General features: G+C 51.3%; 1 protein-coding gene across 3 annotated transcripts in view; it reads left to right on the top strand.

The window, feature by feature from the left end:
- LOC131667745 (uncharacterized) overlaps positions 1–16,375 on the top strand; it is a 58,153-nt gene extending 41,778 nt beyond the window's left edge. For all 3 annotated transcript variants that reach the window (XM_058941399.1, XM_058941401.1, XM_058941400.1), the window contains exons 2-11: positions 270–315; positions 1,063–1,248; positions 6,398–6,650; positions 10,587–10,670; positions 11,510–11,643; positions 11,733–11,869; positions 11,991–12,145; positions 12,273–12,514; positions 12,754–12,940; positions 13,073–16,375. In XM_058941399.1, the coding sequence (XP_058797382.1) occupies positions 270–315; positions 1,063–1,248; positions 6,398–6,650; positions 10,587–10,670; positions 11,510–11,643; positions 11,733–11,869; positions 11,991–12,145; positions 12,273–12,514; positions 12,754–12,940; positions 13,073–13,269 (1,621 nt within the window). In that variant the 3' untranslated portion in view covers positions 13,270–16,375. The remainder of the gene's footprint in view (positions 1–269; positions 316–1,062; positions 1,249–6,397; positions 6,651–10,586; positions 10,671–11,509; positions 11,644–11,732; positions 11,870–11,990; positions 12,146–12,272; positions 12,515–12,753; positions 12,941–13,072) is intronic.
- The last annotated feature ends 69 nt before the right edge of the window (positions 16,376–16,444 follow it).

The following is a 16,444-nucleotide window of genomic DNA, read 5'->3' as shown; positions in this document are numbered from 1 at the left end:
CGGCCTACGCGCGTCCGCCGCTCGGCTGGCTTGCTGCGCCTCTGCGGCCATTGGCTGGGCTTCGATCAGCGCTCGATAAACCAATATTCGCTGTGTAGCACTCTCCGCCCTCCGCGCCACGTTGGTGCCTCGTTGCCACCTGCGAGGTTCGATCGCATTGATCGTCCATCGAAAGCGGCGAATGTCGAGTGCCTCAGGGCTCATGGGAGACTGCGCGTCTCCATTTGTCGAAACGGCCTCGCTCAAGCTTCATCGTCTGTCTGTTGCAGATTCATCGTCGTCTGGATGCTGGCGGCACTTTCGACAATGTCACGGGTGAGTTGCCGCGGCGCTGCTGGCCTGGAGGTTTTGCGCAGCTGCGAGCCGAGAGAGACGCGGATTCGCCGATCGCGCGCCACGCCGCGCCACGCCGCGCCTCCCTTAATTACTGTGCTCTGCACGCCAGAGCAGTGGAGATTGCTAGATTCCCTCGGTGCTCCGCCAGCTCAATCGATTTATTTGTTATTGTTGCTTCGGCCGTGAGCTCGCTTGCCTCGGTTCTGTTGCGCGCGCGCGCTTAGAAAATGCTATGTAATTTTTCGATCGTCTTCTATTTTTCGCGATCGGCCAATAGCTCGCTTCGTAATTCCTCAAATATAACTGGATATGTAAATTTATCTTTCAATATTAATCTTGCGGAGCAGCCGAGCCGTGCGATGCTAAAAATATCGCGGAGCCGAGAACTCGTTGCAGCCGAGGAGTATGTGTGCTCTGGGCAGCGAGCGAAAGATTTTTATTAAGCGATAGAGCCAGACTCATAATTAACTCATTAATACGGTATATTGAAATTGTAAATCGCCATGCAAGCCGCTCGCGAGCGCGAGGTTCCTGCCAATTGCGCCGGATAGCGCGCGGCGCTTCTCGAAAAATTTTCGCGCGTCAGAACCGGTAATGTCGATAATGCAGCTGCGCAAGAGCGATCCATTACGCGGCGTGGCTCGGATCTCCGCGAAACCAAGTGGACCCGCGGACGACTCGATGGCTCGCGCGACGCTCGTGTAACGCTCGGATTCGTGAGTGCAGGCGGCGAGCGCCGAGAACGCCGAGCTCGAGTCGGCGGCCGAGGAGTCGTCGATGGAGGACGCCACGGAGGACTACTGGGCTAGCAGCGGCACGGGCCCGGACGACGACGACGCGGCGGCGGCGGCGGCGGCGGCTCGCAACGACACCAAGGAGGCCCTCGCGCACGAGGCCAGTGACCACGAGGCGGTAAGTCCCAACTGAAACTGCGCCGGGCTGTGCTGCGCTCGCGAGCTTTTCGGCGTCGGCGGCGCTCGCGGACAACGGGAGATCGATCGAAGCGATCCTCGCGTCCGAGATAAAGTCATCTTGGAGGCGTGCGTGCCGGTCTGCAGAATGAAAGAGCCGTATGTGCCAATTGCCACACCGAGTGCTTTTATCGCGTGCCAAGTTGCTGCAAGTACTTCCCCATTCTGTCCGTATCTCTGCGAGCGCTGGATCAATTTTCCTCCAGCGAATTATTCCGCTCGTTCGCGGCATAAAGAGGCTTAAGACGTCGATAGAAGCTCGCAAAAGGCTGCTGTTATTGGCGCGCTGATGGCTCGATTACTAAACGACGGAAAATCTTCCGGCTAGGTGCGTCGGATTAATTTGGGAGCATCGACACGTTAGTGAGCGCACGCGCGCGCGCGCGCGCGCATCCGCATAGCTTTCGAGGAGGCCCTGATTTTCTCGGCTCTCGCGGAAAGCCAACACCATAAGGATGATTACAAAAGTGCGCTAGCGCGAGCGGCCTGTGAGAAGTGCGGCTCGCACATGCGCGAAAATTATGTAGAAAAAGAGACGGGGGGGTCCGCGCTCGCGCATCTCGCAGCAAAAAAGAGAATGATCGTACGTGACGGAATGATATATGGGAAAAGCGATAACCAGTCGCGGCCGTGTGTCTATGAAAAACGCCACAACAAGCTCGAGGGTAATTTGTTCGTTCGTGGACGCGCTGCGCGCGAGCGAGCCGTGAGTGCGATTTCGAGGATCAAGGATGAGCGCGAAGTGGGATGGCGATAAGCGGCCGGCCGCAGACGCATAATGAGCCAAATAAAGCCGAGTGATAAAGTCGCGATACGTTGCTCGGAAGCAGTTGCTACGGAGGCGGCAATAACTCAAACATCAATAGGCTGCATCCCCGGCAGAAGAAGCGCGAGGTAATTGGAGTGCGTACGTTGCGAGCGGCAAAGCGCAGCCGGGCGAGATGGAGAAACGCAGCGGAGGAGGGCAGACCGGGGGCTTGCGCCCGCTCTAATGGCTCGCTCGCGCTATCAATGGGATTCCGCGGCGCGATAGGGATCGGCCAGGCTTATTAGCCAATTTGCTTCTCGGGCTTCGTTATCGCGGGGCGCGACTGTCGGGGCCCCGAGCGCCGGGGGCACCCGCGGGCCTTATCTAATCGCGAGCAGGCCGGCGTCGCCCGGCAGCTCGCGGCCGTGACGAGTCCGCATTGTTAACGCCGGATATTGTCCGGGCGTCAGTTTAACGAACCACTCAATTATCCGCGCGCTGCCCTTACCCTCGTCTTCCGAGGCAGCGTCGGTAACGAGTGGCTGCTTCGGCGCGCTCGCAGCGCAACGGCTACTTTCGTCGGGTGCGCGCGTGCCTCCCACTGGTCTAGTTTCCACGGCTGATAAGCTCGCCCACGGAACCCGAACGAAGAGGAGGCGTGCGCCGAGTTGGCTCGATCGCCGAGTTGGTTACGACAATGGCACCGTTGCTTGAAAAATTGCGAGCAGAGGGCTGCTGGAGCCGCTGACCTGGGCGCAGAGCCAACTGTGCGCGCGTTCCGCTCTCGCGGCGCGCACTGGAATTCAGTTGGCTAACGAGTAGCGACAGGCCGCCCCCCGCGACGTTCGCGGCGCTTAATCATCGGCGAGCAGCCTAATTGACACCTGGCGAAAGTCGCACGGCGCGCCTCGGCTCCGTTCGTTCGTTCGTTTCGGAGAGAGGCATCGCCTGGAGTAATCACAGGTCTGTTTGTTTGCGCGAGGGGCAAAGTTATATGCGCCGGCGGCGAGGGCAGTTTGGATCGGCCGGCTGGACCGTTAGCTCATCTGCTCGCAGCCCGGAAAGGCTTTGTGGCCGATCGTGTGCATCGGCTTGTTTATCGCGCGCCACACGCTGAAAACATCTGGTTCGCCCTTGCGAATCATCCGCTTATTTACACTCGCATAAATACAGCGAGCCGGCCGCGCGCACTCGCTCTTCGGCTTCGCGGCCGCGCCAACAGTTTGTCATGATTCAGTAAACAGTCGTCCCTGCTCGACTGTCCGTGTCGGGGTAACGGTGCAGCCGCTGCAAGCTCCAATTTTTCGATCTGGCTGGGAGCGCTGCAGCGAGAGAAAAGAAGCCAGAAGCCGAGACGAGCAGCAGGCGCTTTCGGAGAAACCGATAGAGAGCCTCTTGATAAACCCGTCCCGTGCATCGGCTTCCGGATGCTTAGCGCGATGCGCATATTCATCGGCTCTAATTAAGCTTGCTTAATAACCCGACGGCTGAATTAATTTGACTTTTAAATCGGCCTCGAGCCGCTCTCGCGCGATAATTCACTTATGAAAGATCGCGCCCGGTCGCCCGTAAGCTATTGTTGCGATCGCTCGCGCGCAAACACCTCCGTCGTCGCCGAGGAGAGAACAAAAGCACTCGAGTATGACTTGGCATTGCGGAATGCGCAAGGCGCTTGTTAATAGCTTTATCAGGGAGTAGGAGGCATCGGCAGGACGAAGAAAACGATTAGAGCCGATGAGGAGGTAAACGTGACGAGCCTCTCTGCACGAGCCGGACTCTCTTCCTGCGCTGGCTGCCGCTGGCTGCCGCTCGCTGCCGCGCGCTGCCTTGGCAAGGACTCTCCGCGAACGGATCCCAGCGCGCGGTTTCGCTTTTCTATCACGAACAAGCTGGGGCACGTCGTTAGGCCTAAACTTTCAAATGAGTCTAATTAGCGCGCTTACGCCTGACTTGAAAACTGGCCGCGCGCGGCCATCGTTAGCCCTTATCTTGCTTCGTGCGATCCATATACCCGCGTCCTTCAACTGCGCGCTCGCGTTCGAGCGACAATGCGCGTGCGGCTCCGAATCGCCAAAGTCCCTTGCCAATAAAATCAAGCGGAGGGCTGTCAATCGCGAGAGCATCGAGCGAAGCTGGCTTTAATCGGATCGGAGCCGATCAAGCGGCCGATTCGCAGGATGTGCTCGTAGCTTACTCGCTTACCCGCGTTAACGACGTATCGCGCAGGCGTGTGCTTTCAGGGCCTCTTGCGCAATGCGATCAACATGGCAGGCACGCGCCCGCTGGGCCGAGGTCGCCCGTGATCCGGGCGAGCTTGTCGCTGTCTTGCGCGGGCCGGCGCAAAAACCGAGCAGAGCGGAAACGATTCTATCGCGTTAACGCGCTGCTCGCTCGCGAGGGAGAGAGAAAAAAAGTGAAAAGAAGAAGCGCGGGGAAAAAAAGTCGGAGTGATGCGCGTGCAGCAATCACGCCGAGCGGCCGATGTTCGCGTGTGTAGCGGCCGATCGCAAGCATGCGGAAGTGCGCGTACACGCGCGCTCCACGGGCTTGGAGAGCGCCGGCCAAGCTTTTTGCATTTCTCACTCGGGCTCTCGCGTTCGTTTCGCGCCCGTCCTTCACCCAGCTCTTCTTTCTCCTGCTCCGCTGCGTCGGCCCCTCGTCTTTTTGCCGGGCGCGCGCCTGTCGCACGCGCGAGCCAGTCGGGCGCTCGACAGTCGACATCGCTACTTGGCGCGGATGCCCTGCACCTGCGCGCAATTCAAATTATTGAAATATCTCGGGGCAAGAAGTGGCTGCTTCGCGGTTGTTTGGCGCGCCGAAAAAACAGCCGAGTATTGGCGGGCGCCGATTGTACAGCGTCACGCGATGCGCCCCGAGTGTTTATAATCTTGAATCTTGCTCTTTCACGTCGAGGTGTGCTCGGGCTTTTTCCGCGCGTCCGCGAGCGAGCCAAGCCGAGCGGGGCAAAAAAGAGTGGCAGTTTTCGCGCAGTCAGCCGACAATGGCTCGCGCGAAGCTGATGTACGAATGCACGTGAGCGAGCGAGCGAGCAAGGGAAATAGACTCGTAAATGGTTTGTCACGCGCCGCCGAGTCGTGCGGCAGGTTTTTCCAGGCGCGCGCGCGCCCGTCGCTTCTTTGCAAGCTATTACGATTTTTGAGGGAGCCTGCTGCCTCTTCTGCTCCTCGCTCTTCCTCTTGCTCCGCTCGCCGCAGCCCTCCCCCTCGCTTTTCTTCACATGTGCGCGAGCGCCAGCGCCTTAATGGGTGTAATGCGCGCGCGCGCGCGCGCGCGTGAGCAGCCTCGCCAAGTAACAAAGAGCGGCCTAATAAGAAAAATGAGCGAGCGGCATCCGCGGCCTGATGCGCTGACGGCCGAGGGCCGCGCTCGCAGCCGGAGAGAGGGAGAGAGTGCAAGTGCATTAGCCAGAAAAGAAAAACGATGAGAGAGAGAGAGAGAGAGAGAGAGAGAGATAGCGAGCGCGCCGCAAGAGAGCGAAACGGAGCGAAAGAGAGAAATAGCAGAGTGGCGGCGGCGCGGACGTCGCTGCTCCAGCGCTCGACGTGGGAGAGGTCAGTCAGCTCCGAGAAAGTAAACGCTCTAATCTCGCTCTCCGGCTCGCGGTGCTTCGACCTCGCTCGTCGGGCCGATTCGCACGGGCGCCGTGGATTCTCGCGCCGTGGACGAGCGCTGCTACCGGCAGCCGGACGCGTCTCGCCGTCGTCGCCGAGCGCGCCGAGCAAACTCACGTGTCCGCAGCCGGTGCGCCTCCGACTGCTGGGCGACTGCGCCGCGCATCAACCGAGTTAATGAGTTAGAACGAAACGAAGCCCATTCGCGATAGCAGCGCTTATTATTAATTAGACGGCATGTACTGGCCGCAGCGTACAATTACTTAGCCGGCTAATCACTCAACGCTGCTCCGCTGGCTCTCTCATCAATCATGTCGATCTAAACAACGTCCAACTCTAATAACACATTTCAATCAAAGCTTCCACTCTCGCCCTCTCTCGCTCTCCCGATATCAACTGTCGGATACTCGGGACTGGTCGCCCGGCCGACGAGTGAATCCGTATCGCTGCATAACGTAGCTATGCAGCGTATAATTAATAGCGGAGAGAATAGACGCGCCGTGAGTATTTGAAATTGGCGATGGAGGCAGCCGCCGCGGTGGTCGGCTAGGTCGGCTAACGAGCCGATCGATCAATCGGCCGATCGATCGCGTCTCGCAGCGCTTTTCCACGGAAAGCGAGGGTGGAGGAAGGCTGCCATTAGCCGGAGTAAGAGGCCGCGGCGCGCGACTAACGAGTGCGCTCACGCAGGGCTTGCTTGTGTGCTGCAGGTGGTGTACGTGGGCGAGAACGGCGGAGGCGGCGCGGCCTACGTGCCGGTGCCCTCGCTCAAGAGCCGGCCGCTCAGCAGCCCGAACCTGCAGGCGCTGCAGACGCTGCAAGGACTGCAGGCGCTGTCCGGCGGCTCGGCGTCGCCCGCCGCCACGGGCACCGGCCTCGCCACCGAGGAGGACTGGCGGCGGCACCCCGAGTCCTGGGACCGCGAGCACCGCCGCTACAGGCCCAACACCACCAGGGTGCAGCGTGAGTATCCGCCCCGCGCGTCGGCACAGCCGTGCATAGTGCGGCGTAATGCGGCGCGATGCGGCGCGATGCCGCAAAGGGCCCGCGGGCCCTTTGTCCTTGGCGCGCCGAGAACACACTCGCCGCGTGTCATTTACCTCCGCGTCCCGTTTAGCCGCGTCCGTTCAATTTTCAGCGGCTCTGCCTGTCGCTTCTTTTGGCCGTCCACCTTGTCCGTGCCACCATCTCGTTTTCACCGACGTTCGCGCTGCCTGGCCCGATGCCGATCCGGCCAATCCTACCTATCGGCCGATTCGCCTGCGAGCGCGACATTTTTGCGGCTAATTGACGTTTACGGCAACGAATAAACAGTCCTGGCGATCCAATCGCCTTCGGTTTTCGCCGGGTTTCGCCACCGACGTTATTACCGCCGCATGTCTTGTACTGCATCGGCCAGAGCCTTATCATTATAAACTCGCTAAATGTGCAAAACAAGCAGGAGAAAGAGTCTTACTGGCGATAGACCCGTTACAAACAGGATATCCATTGTCGATATTACATATCGAATTATACGCCGAGTGCATTATGATATAGTCAGATGCTCGTTAGACATTCGCAAAAAGTCCAATTGAAACGCGGCTTGTTCGGGTACGTGCACTTTTGCTCGCAACGCTTCCGAAAGATTTTTCCCAAATTCACCGTGGGACAATGTGAACGCGAGTGGGATTCGCATCCTCGTGAAATCTCTGCAAACTCACAATTTCCAATCAAAACCTAATGTTTGATAACAGCAAACGCGTCTAAGTGCAAAAACTGAGAGCACAGAAAGAGCAAAATGAGCGAGCGTGAGTCATCACTAACATCCCGATTCTATGCGAAATGAAGTGAGTTTCGTCAGACGACGCTGTGTCTGGCGCATATTTACATTGACGTAGTGCAAAGTCAGCGCGCAATCAAAGTTTCGCGTTATTTTAATATTTACCTCGTGTGCCTTTTTTTATCAAAGCGCCGCAGCTCTTGGCCGATCATTAAACGTTCATCTGGAAAGGAATGTGCTCCAGCGCGGTTATTGAATTTTTCACGGACGTTTCCTGCGATCCATTCACCATTGAAATGCAAAATCGCAGCCAACAGCGTAAAATAAATGAATTTAATACTAATACATTCGCTTGAGCATCATTAATCCGAATGGAAGAGCGAGTTAAAGAGACCAAATGGCATAGTGCGCGCCTCGCCAACCGGTCCTACAAATATAGAAGCTGTGCGTGGTTGGTGGTAATGACTGTGTGTACCCTGATTGGTTTGGCTTCGCGATATGCGCTGGGCGGCAGACCGACCACGGGATGAGACGTCATTCGGTCGTCACTCTCGGCGAAATTCCGGAGGTGTGCGCTGCGCGATAGAGAGCGGCTGCTGTGACGTAGCAGCAGCACCAGTAGCGGCTCGGCTCCCGTTACTCCGGCAATTAAAACTGTGTCGGAAGTCGTACGGACGAGAGCCGCGTTGTAGAGCAGGAGAAGGACGAGCACGCGGCCGCCGCTCGGTGGCCATCGCCATCGTCGCCATCGTCGCCATCATCGCCATCATCGCCATCGTCGCCATCATCGTCATCATCGTCATCATCCGTCATCAACTTCATTATCGTCGTCGGTCGCTCGCGCGGAATCGGCAATGGAGCTCGGCGCTGCTAGCAGCCGACCGAGCGCACGAGTGCCAAGCAACAGCCGCGATCCGAAGCTTAATTACGAAACTGCTTGTCTCGCTTCACAACCCTGCACCAGCTATCGTAGCTTTATGCGCAGCTGCCAGCGTCATTGTTTATTTGGAATAATTTCAAGGATCCGCGCTTGCCGAAGCTTCGCCGGGGCGTTGTCAGTACGCCATTGCGAAATTAGGCGCGGCGAGATCGAATCGAGGTTGCGGCCGCACGCTAACGAAACGATCTTTAATCTTTTCCTTTTTGCCGTGGCCTTTTTTGTTACTATACGCATCTTCGCGTGCAATTGCCAAGCAGTTAATGGCTTTTCATTTGCTAAGTAGTGAAAGTGGAAATGATGCAAGCATTATACTCATGATGAAAAGCCAGCTAGGGCGAACCAGCAAGCGAGCGCGCACGCGTCTCATTGTATTCTAATTGAAGCAGAGAAGGCTAGGCAAACATATGATTTTGCACTTTTTCACGCTGAACTTGCTGCTCGTGTCATTCGCATTTGCAGAAATTGAAGGTAATCGTGAAATAGTAGTGTGGCACGCTCGGCAATGTTAGTAGTCGGAAGCTGCTGAGGCTGTTTCGTGGTACGTATGGTTATCTCGTCAGGGCGCAAAGAAAAAGTGGAGAGAGAGGGAGAGAGGCAGCCGGCGCGCCGATGCGAATATCGTAAACTCTTCCGCGCCGCGCGAGTTCAATGAAGTCGTAAAGCCGGCTGCCAGGCCGCAGCTCGCGGCTCCATGGGCAACAGGATGGCCAAGTAGTCCCATGAGCGACCGTTAAATTATCGATTCCGGCTCTCTGCCGACTATGTGCCCCGGCTTCTTATTATTTCCCGGCAGCGCGCGCATTCACTTTTCCCTGTATTAGCAGTGCCTTTGAACCTTCGTTCACTGATTGGCCGCTGCTGCCGAACTCGCCGACCGTGAGTCGATGATCGCCGCTCCATTAATCGCGAGCAGAGACGGCTGAGAAAGAGTCGCGGAATCGTCGGACCTCTAATCGCGATAAGAAAAGTCAAGCGTGGCGGTGTGACTCGCGGCTGCCAAGGATAGGTCTCGGGCCAAACGCAACCGACGGAAATCTCTGGAGGGAGCGAGCAGCTCACGGCGCGCGGGCTGGCGAAAGAACAGCGCCAGGCGAGCATCGGCCGCGGACGGCTCTGGATACAAATAAAAAGTCGGCGAGGACGCGTTGCGCAACGCTGCGGCGGGCGTTGCGTGGCGCGCGGTGCGTGCACGCACGCCAGAAGCCTTTTGTCGGGCAACCGACACAAAGAGAGACAAAGGGGGAGAGAGAGAGAGAGAGAGAGCGGGAGCGCCAATGAGCCCGGGGCGCTAGTGGCATTGGGGAGCGCGATAACGAAGCACGTTGTTGTATCATCGGCAGCGCTGTGGCGCGAGTAGCAGCCAGTGTGACTATCGGCCGGCCCATCGCATATAGCGCCGCTGCCGCCGCTGCCTTACCACAAAGAGCAGCCCGCCAAAGACTTTCACTCGTCATCCCTCGGCGGATACCTCTTGCGGCCGAGGCTGCGCGCCCGCGGCTACTCGACTCGACCAGCCAGCCAGTCGTCGTCCCGGCTCGACAATTCTGGCAGCGATGACTCTTTTATTCCCCCGTTTGCGAGTTTCCACTGTTTCGTCAGCCATACATGCTTCGAGGATTCCGATTGTTCGTCGCTCGCTCTCTCTCTCTCTCTCTCTCTCTCTCTCTCGCGCTCTGCCGGCGTTATGCGCTCTTGCCACTCGAGTGCCGCAATTAACGAGCCTTGGAAATGACGGCTTTTTTCCGCAAGTATCTTCGATTCCGGGAAGCTTTGAGAAGGTTGCCCAATGCCCGCGCCGGACTGTCGAGCACGCCGTCCGTCCGACGCTCCAAAGCGCTTTCGATCGATGCTCTCCTTTTGGCTCCACGATCACTCGACGAATGGCAAATTAATAAAGTATCCGCGAGAGCTAGGATAATTACGATAAAGGCGCACGATGCCGCGATGCAATCTCGCGCGGTTTTTGCCTCTTCGTGCCAAGTCTAAGTAAAGCGAAGCGGAGCTGCTGCTTTTGCTGCTGCTCTCGCCGCATCCGATCCACGCTCTAATAACAAGTAAAACAAAGCTATGGTCTTTGTTTGGCTACGCGCAAACTGGCCGAGCGAGCGAGTTTGGCCGGCTGCACGACTGTAAATACAGATTCACGAAATACGATAATTAAAATTACAATTCACGATTTAATAAGGTGCTTTGCTTACAGATATCGAAGCCGAGTGCCAAGATGACTATATGAAAATCCGCATCGGCTTTAATGGATCCTTCAACGGCTTGCTGTACTCGGCGGGTGAGTTCCAATTAAGCCTCAACTCGTAATTTGCTAGTTCTGGCTTATTATTCGCATTAGTTAGCTTTTCCAGCTTCGAATAGCTCCAAATTGTTTCAGCTTTAATGCTCGCGGAGCACGCGATTGTTCGCGAATGAAGCATTAAATTAGCGCGCACGGCCGCACCGCAACGCTTGCCGCCACAGCAGGTGCAAGGCTGAAAGTGAGGGCATGCATCGTCAAGATCGAAATCGGCAATCTCGCGGCGTGTCCCCGTCCGACGATAATGCGCGCGAGAGCCCATTGTCGCGATTGGCGGAGGGCCGATCGCAAATTGCGGATGATGCCCAGGCGGATAATGCGCGAGCGTTCGCTGCTCGCAGCTCGTTCGGGCTCTATGAATCATTGGTTTCGTCCGAACGCCGCAGAACGATCACGAATTCAATCCGATTGAGCGCTCGGATCTCAGCTCTCTCTCTCTCTCTCTCTCTCTCTCTCTCTCTCGTGCGCGCGGCCCGAGTCGATAATAAAAATAAATGGATCGATAATTCAGGGAATGCGCGCTCGAGCTCGAATAAATGAACGATTGCTCGGGCGCGATAGAGCTGCCTGCATCCCGGAAGGAACTCTGACCCGAGCAAGCGGAGTCGCGCTCACGCCTCTGCCGATCGATACGCGCAGCAGCTATCGCAAGCGCAAATGGAGCCCGCGATATTTAAATGTCGGCCTCGGCGAGGCCATTGTCCGCGGAGCCGAGATGACGGCCTGCTCGCGCTATCAGCAGCTGCCTCAGCCGAGAGCCAGAAATCTGCGATCGGACGATTGTATTGAAGAACGCCTCGATTTTCTTTTAATTGCAGGTTACTCCTACGATCCCGACTGCATGTACGTTAACGGCACGGGACGGGACTATTATGAATTCTTTATTCAGCTGAACCGATGCGGCACTCTCGGTGAGAACACGCATCATCAGGACAGTAGGAAGAATCCCACGGTTAGTAAAGAGCCGCGGCGCGACCGTCAATTATATGGATCGTTATCGAGAGTAACGTCCACGTTTTTTCGTCCCTCGTGTTAATATAGAAAAACCTCATGTGGAACACGGTGACTGTGCAATACAACCCTCTGATCGAAGAAGAATTTGACGAGCACTTCAAAGTGACCTGCGAATACGGCTACGACTTTTGGAAAACCGTCACATTTCCCTTTCTTGACGTCGAGTACGTATCAGCCGTTCGACTCGATTTCCAATCGCACGAACGCAAAATTGTCTTCGGAGGGGCTCGCGACAAGGTGCAATTGTCAATAATAACGATGACGTGATTGTTGAACGAATTACAGAGTTGCGACCGGCAATCCCGTAGTGTTTACGCTGCAGCCACCCGAGTGCTACATGGAGATAAGGTACGGCTACGGGACGACCGGTACAAGAGTAACCGGTCCAGTTCGAGTTGGAGATCCATTGACGCTAATTATTTACATGCGCAGTAAATACGGTACGCCTCGTTAAGCCTGCTCGACACCGAGCAGCTCTCTGTATCCTCGGATTTGTTCTCGTTCGTTAGCCGCTGACAAATGTTAGCCAGCAAATCAAATAAAAGTCCTTACTTTCGTTCGACGCAGACGGCTTCGACATCGTCGTTAACGACTGCTACGCGCACAACGGCGGCAACAAACGCATCCAGCTGATCGACGGCTACGGCTGCCCGGTGGACGACAAATTGATCAGCCGCTTCCGAGGCTCCTGGTCGGACGAGAACCTCTACGAGACCCAGGTGTTCGCCTACATGAAGACCTTCAGGTTCACCGGCTCGCCGGCACTCTACATCGAGTGCGACGTCCGGATGTGCCATGGCCGCTGCCCGGTAAGCTCGCGGCTCCGACGACGGCGCCTCGCCCCCACCCTCACTTATTTCCGCGGACCGGACCGCGGCTGTCTAATTAGCGAGCGCGTCAGTCACTAATGAGCTCCGCCATCGAAAAAATCCCAATTGCATTATCGCCGAGCATCGCCCGGACCGCTCATATTTACTCGTCTCCTATCAGATCCTTCAATTATCTTTCCGGTCGATCGGCGCGCTCACATTCAAACTTGTCATTTCAGAGTCAACCGTGTCACTGGAGGAACGCCAAGTCCGTGGCAAAGAGATCCGTGGACGCGATCGAAGGCCCATCAACGCCAGCAACGGCTTTATCGGAAAACGTGAATCTCTTCCAATCTCTTCGAGTCTTACAAGAGGGTGAAGCTGATACGGAACTCTTCCAGAATATTACGACGCCATCACGCAGCAGTAAGTCCCATTGCAATTAGCAGTCGATACTTTTGCACGGAGCCAAGCCACTCGTCTTGCTTTTCATTCGATGCAACTGACCAGCATTACAGCTGACGAAACCACTGACGAATCGTATCTTATCCACGACAGGTCTCAATGACGCCACCTCGGACCGAGTGTGTCTGCGAGCGACTGTCGTCAGTACGATTGTCGGCCTGGGCTGCGGTATTCTCTGCATAATGGCGGGCACAATGCTAGCCATGTGCTCTAGGATGCGACGAGTTGCACGTGAAAAGCTGCTCTCCGATAGCATCAGCTACATGACTCATAAAGGACGCATCAATTAGGACGACGTTGAAGAACCGTGCGACGAGCGAGGGTTCCTTGCCCCTCAACTTTTTCATCATCGCCATTTCTACGTCATCGGAACATAGAACTGTTACGTCGACTTTCTTCAATCGTACTCTCTATCGCCCGTTCTCGTATTTATGTAGTTTTGCGCCAAACTTAGCGAGAATTACAGGGAAACCCTATAGCAAAAATACTTATTTCTAACGCACGACAAATATCAACTCGATACAGGCCATTTTCTTTAAAAACAAGCGCTATATCTCATTGGATATACGTTCAAATGTTCAAGTCAAACGAAAAACGCGAGCCTTGCCGTTTCATTGCCTCAGCGATCGTTACAAATCAATCTCATATTTGTAAATAATTTGGCCCCTCAAATTACGTCATCTTCGAATATCTAAACGCAAGTATTATTAATCAACGCATGGCACAAAACATATTAGATTTGCATATAAAAGTAGAGAATAAGTTAGTTACTGAGAGATAACTTTCAGTCAAATAAATTATTTTTTAAGCTTTACGTACATACGTTTCGACCGGTTATGACCTAATTCGCCAATCGCGGTACACCGCTCTGTCACAGTGGCTCATAACTAATTCCATTTGTAAAAAATTGCTATGTACATAGTAATCTCCGAGGCTGTTTAAAACTAGAAATATGCAGCGACTAACTTCTTACGAGAAACTAACAAGTTTTGCTTTGCAATTACGATGATTATTTTATTTCTACAAATCGATAATCGGATTCCTATCTACGAAACTCAAGTAAATTAGAGGAAAAAAGAGCATAATAAAGTAAATTTTATTGCCAGAGCAAAAACTTATCGGAATGTTGAATCCGTTAAATTTGAAGCATCTACATTTCAAATGGAATATTAATAATAATATTTAAATATGGAACACGTAAAAAACTATTAATATTGAGTGAGGTTTGGTACATTTTATTAACCACAGATCTACTGAAACATTTTCATGAATTTTCGATCTATCTTGAAATAATTAAGAATTCATTGGTTAATGTCAAATGATAAATGCCAATTGAATCTTTATTTATCGACTAGTATCGATTGTTGTAATATTTTTCTCTAAATTGTATGATTTATTGATACATCTATTGTACTAGAATACTATAGATTTTCATCTTCGCCATAGCCAGATTCATTAATCCAATAAATACCACGAAAACAAAACAAAGAACAAATAAAAAAGCTATTGCATTAAATGTGCTAATCAACGCTAGTGAATCAAAGAATACATGTTAAAGTTTCCAAATATATTGAGTAATTATGTAACTTATTAATATGAATGAGTTCATAAAAATTTTGTACTTGAGGTGCAATTTTGGAAACACCGAGGTGCACAATCTGTGAGTGAACCTTATATTCTTATAAATTTATTCCATCGCTTAGTGAATTTGCAAGTTAATCACAGTCCGGAAACCCTTAAAAATTCGACTTTAGAAAAAAAATGAAATTAAAAATACATTTTTCAAATTACATTATCTCTTAATTAGTAGTTGTTTCGAAAAATTTGATGAGAATTATCGAAAAAACATACCTTAAATTATAAAAATATATATTCCTCACGATTTCTTTAGCCGCGGGTAGAAGTAGTTATGAGGTGTCAAAGAACGGTGTATCGCCAATTGGCTTTTTGTGCCGAAACGGGTTAATACGTATTATCTAAAAAATACATTAGACTGTGCAATACGAATTAAATTTATCAAAAATTAATTTATAACATATTTTTAGATTATATGTTAATGATAATCAACAAATGCGCGCAATGTATGTGTGCATAAATACACACTGACTATACTATTTAGACTGAGAAGAATTGCCTGTTAATATTCGATTATTAACGGAAATAAGCACTATATAAATTAGACACTGATTTAAAAAAATAATGCTTGTAGCCAACTTAAAAAATGAGGTAATATAATATTACTAATATTAAAAATCCAAAAAGTATATAGTAATTTATTTTCCATAAAAATTAAGCAGGCAATTTTTCAAGGGAATTGCAACACTTAACGATGCATTGTAAGTGCTATATTTAAAGTTGCAGTGCCTTATTTTTTAAATTATACTATGAATATTTGTAGAATAATGTCGTAGCACTTGCCTTAAGAATTATCATTATCATTAATTATTGGTATTATTCAGCATCTTCAGGAGCGCCACTTGTTTTATATTTATCCTCGTTTCGAAATTTAATTGGAAATATTCTTGTTCAGCCATGGATAGAACAGTCAATTTTCAAATATTGCGGATGGAAGACATTCATATAATTAGAAAATATGTAGATTATATACTCGCATTCTTACAAAAAATTGTTAGACTCATAAGAATTGTCCAAATGTAAGCACCAAAATGAGACTTAGAACGAATTTTTGGCATGTTAATATTTCAAAACAGAATTGTAAATGTCTTATTTGATTGAAACAATTGAATCAGAACCATATACATCATTTTTATTTTCTTTGTAACAATTAATTGTCGCATATTTTCGAATAAAAATTTTGTAAGAAGTGATTAGACAAATGATTTTTGTTTGTCACAAATTAATAAAATTACGATTTTTATCGCGCAAAGGCTATAATCTTTCTGTCAAGGCATCATATTATTCGTGAGATACTCTTGTGCGGTGCTTCTGAACGTCCGTGAATAATAATAAACTACTATAAATAATTTCAATCGTTAAGATAGGTTACAAATTCATGTATAACAAATTAACAATTAACCAATAGAATCTATTTTTCATTTACATACTAAAATTAAAATTATAGGTACGGTCAGTGAGGATTAAGTAATATTTATAGTGCGATCAATCATTGATTAATACAGTATTAAAATTCCATTTAAAATGTTTATAAAGGTTTCAATGAAATTTTGAAAAAAGCATTAAAATGTTGAAAAAAATACCAATTTCCTAAAATACAATATTCTACGCACGTAGTATTAATTTCCCCTCCTGATCGTGCGTCAATTTCACTTATTCTTAAGATTTCGATAGAGTATAAGAAACTTGGGTCACGATATATTAATATCCTGATATTGGATAAAACATGTGTAAATAAAATGTATGATGATTAGCGATAGTATTATAAAAAGTCAATTGTATCGAGGTCTTAAATAAATATTTTGAAAGCCCAATTTCTGTATAGTCTTG

Source organism: Phymastichus coffea, unplaced genomic scaffold (assembly GCF_024137745.1).
Source record: "Phymastichus coffea isolate CEN01 unplaced genomic scaffold, Cenicafe_Pcof_1.1 PCOF00070, whole genome shotgun sequence".
In the NCBI taxonomy this organism is placed as follows: Eukaryota; Metazoa; Arthropoda; class Insecta; order Hymenoptera; family Eulophidae; genus Phymastichus; species Phymastichus coffea.
This window is presented reverse-complemented; position numbering and strand designations above follow the sequence as displayed.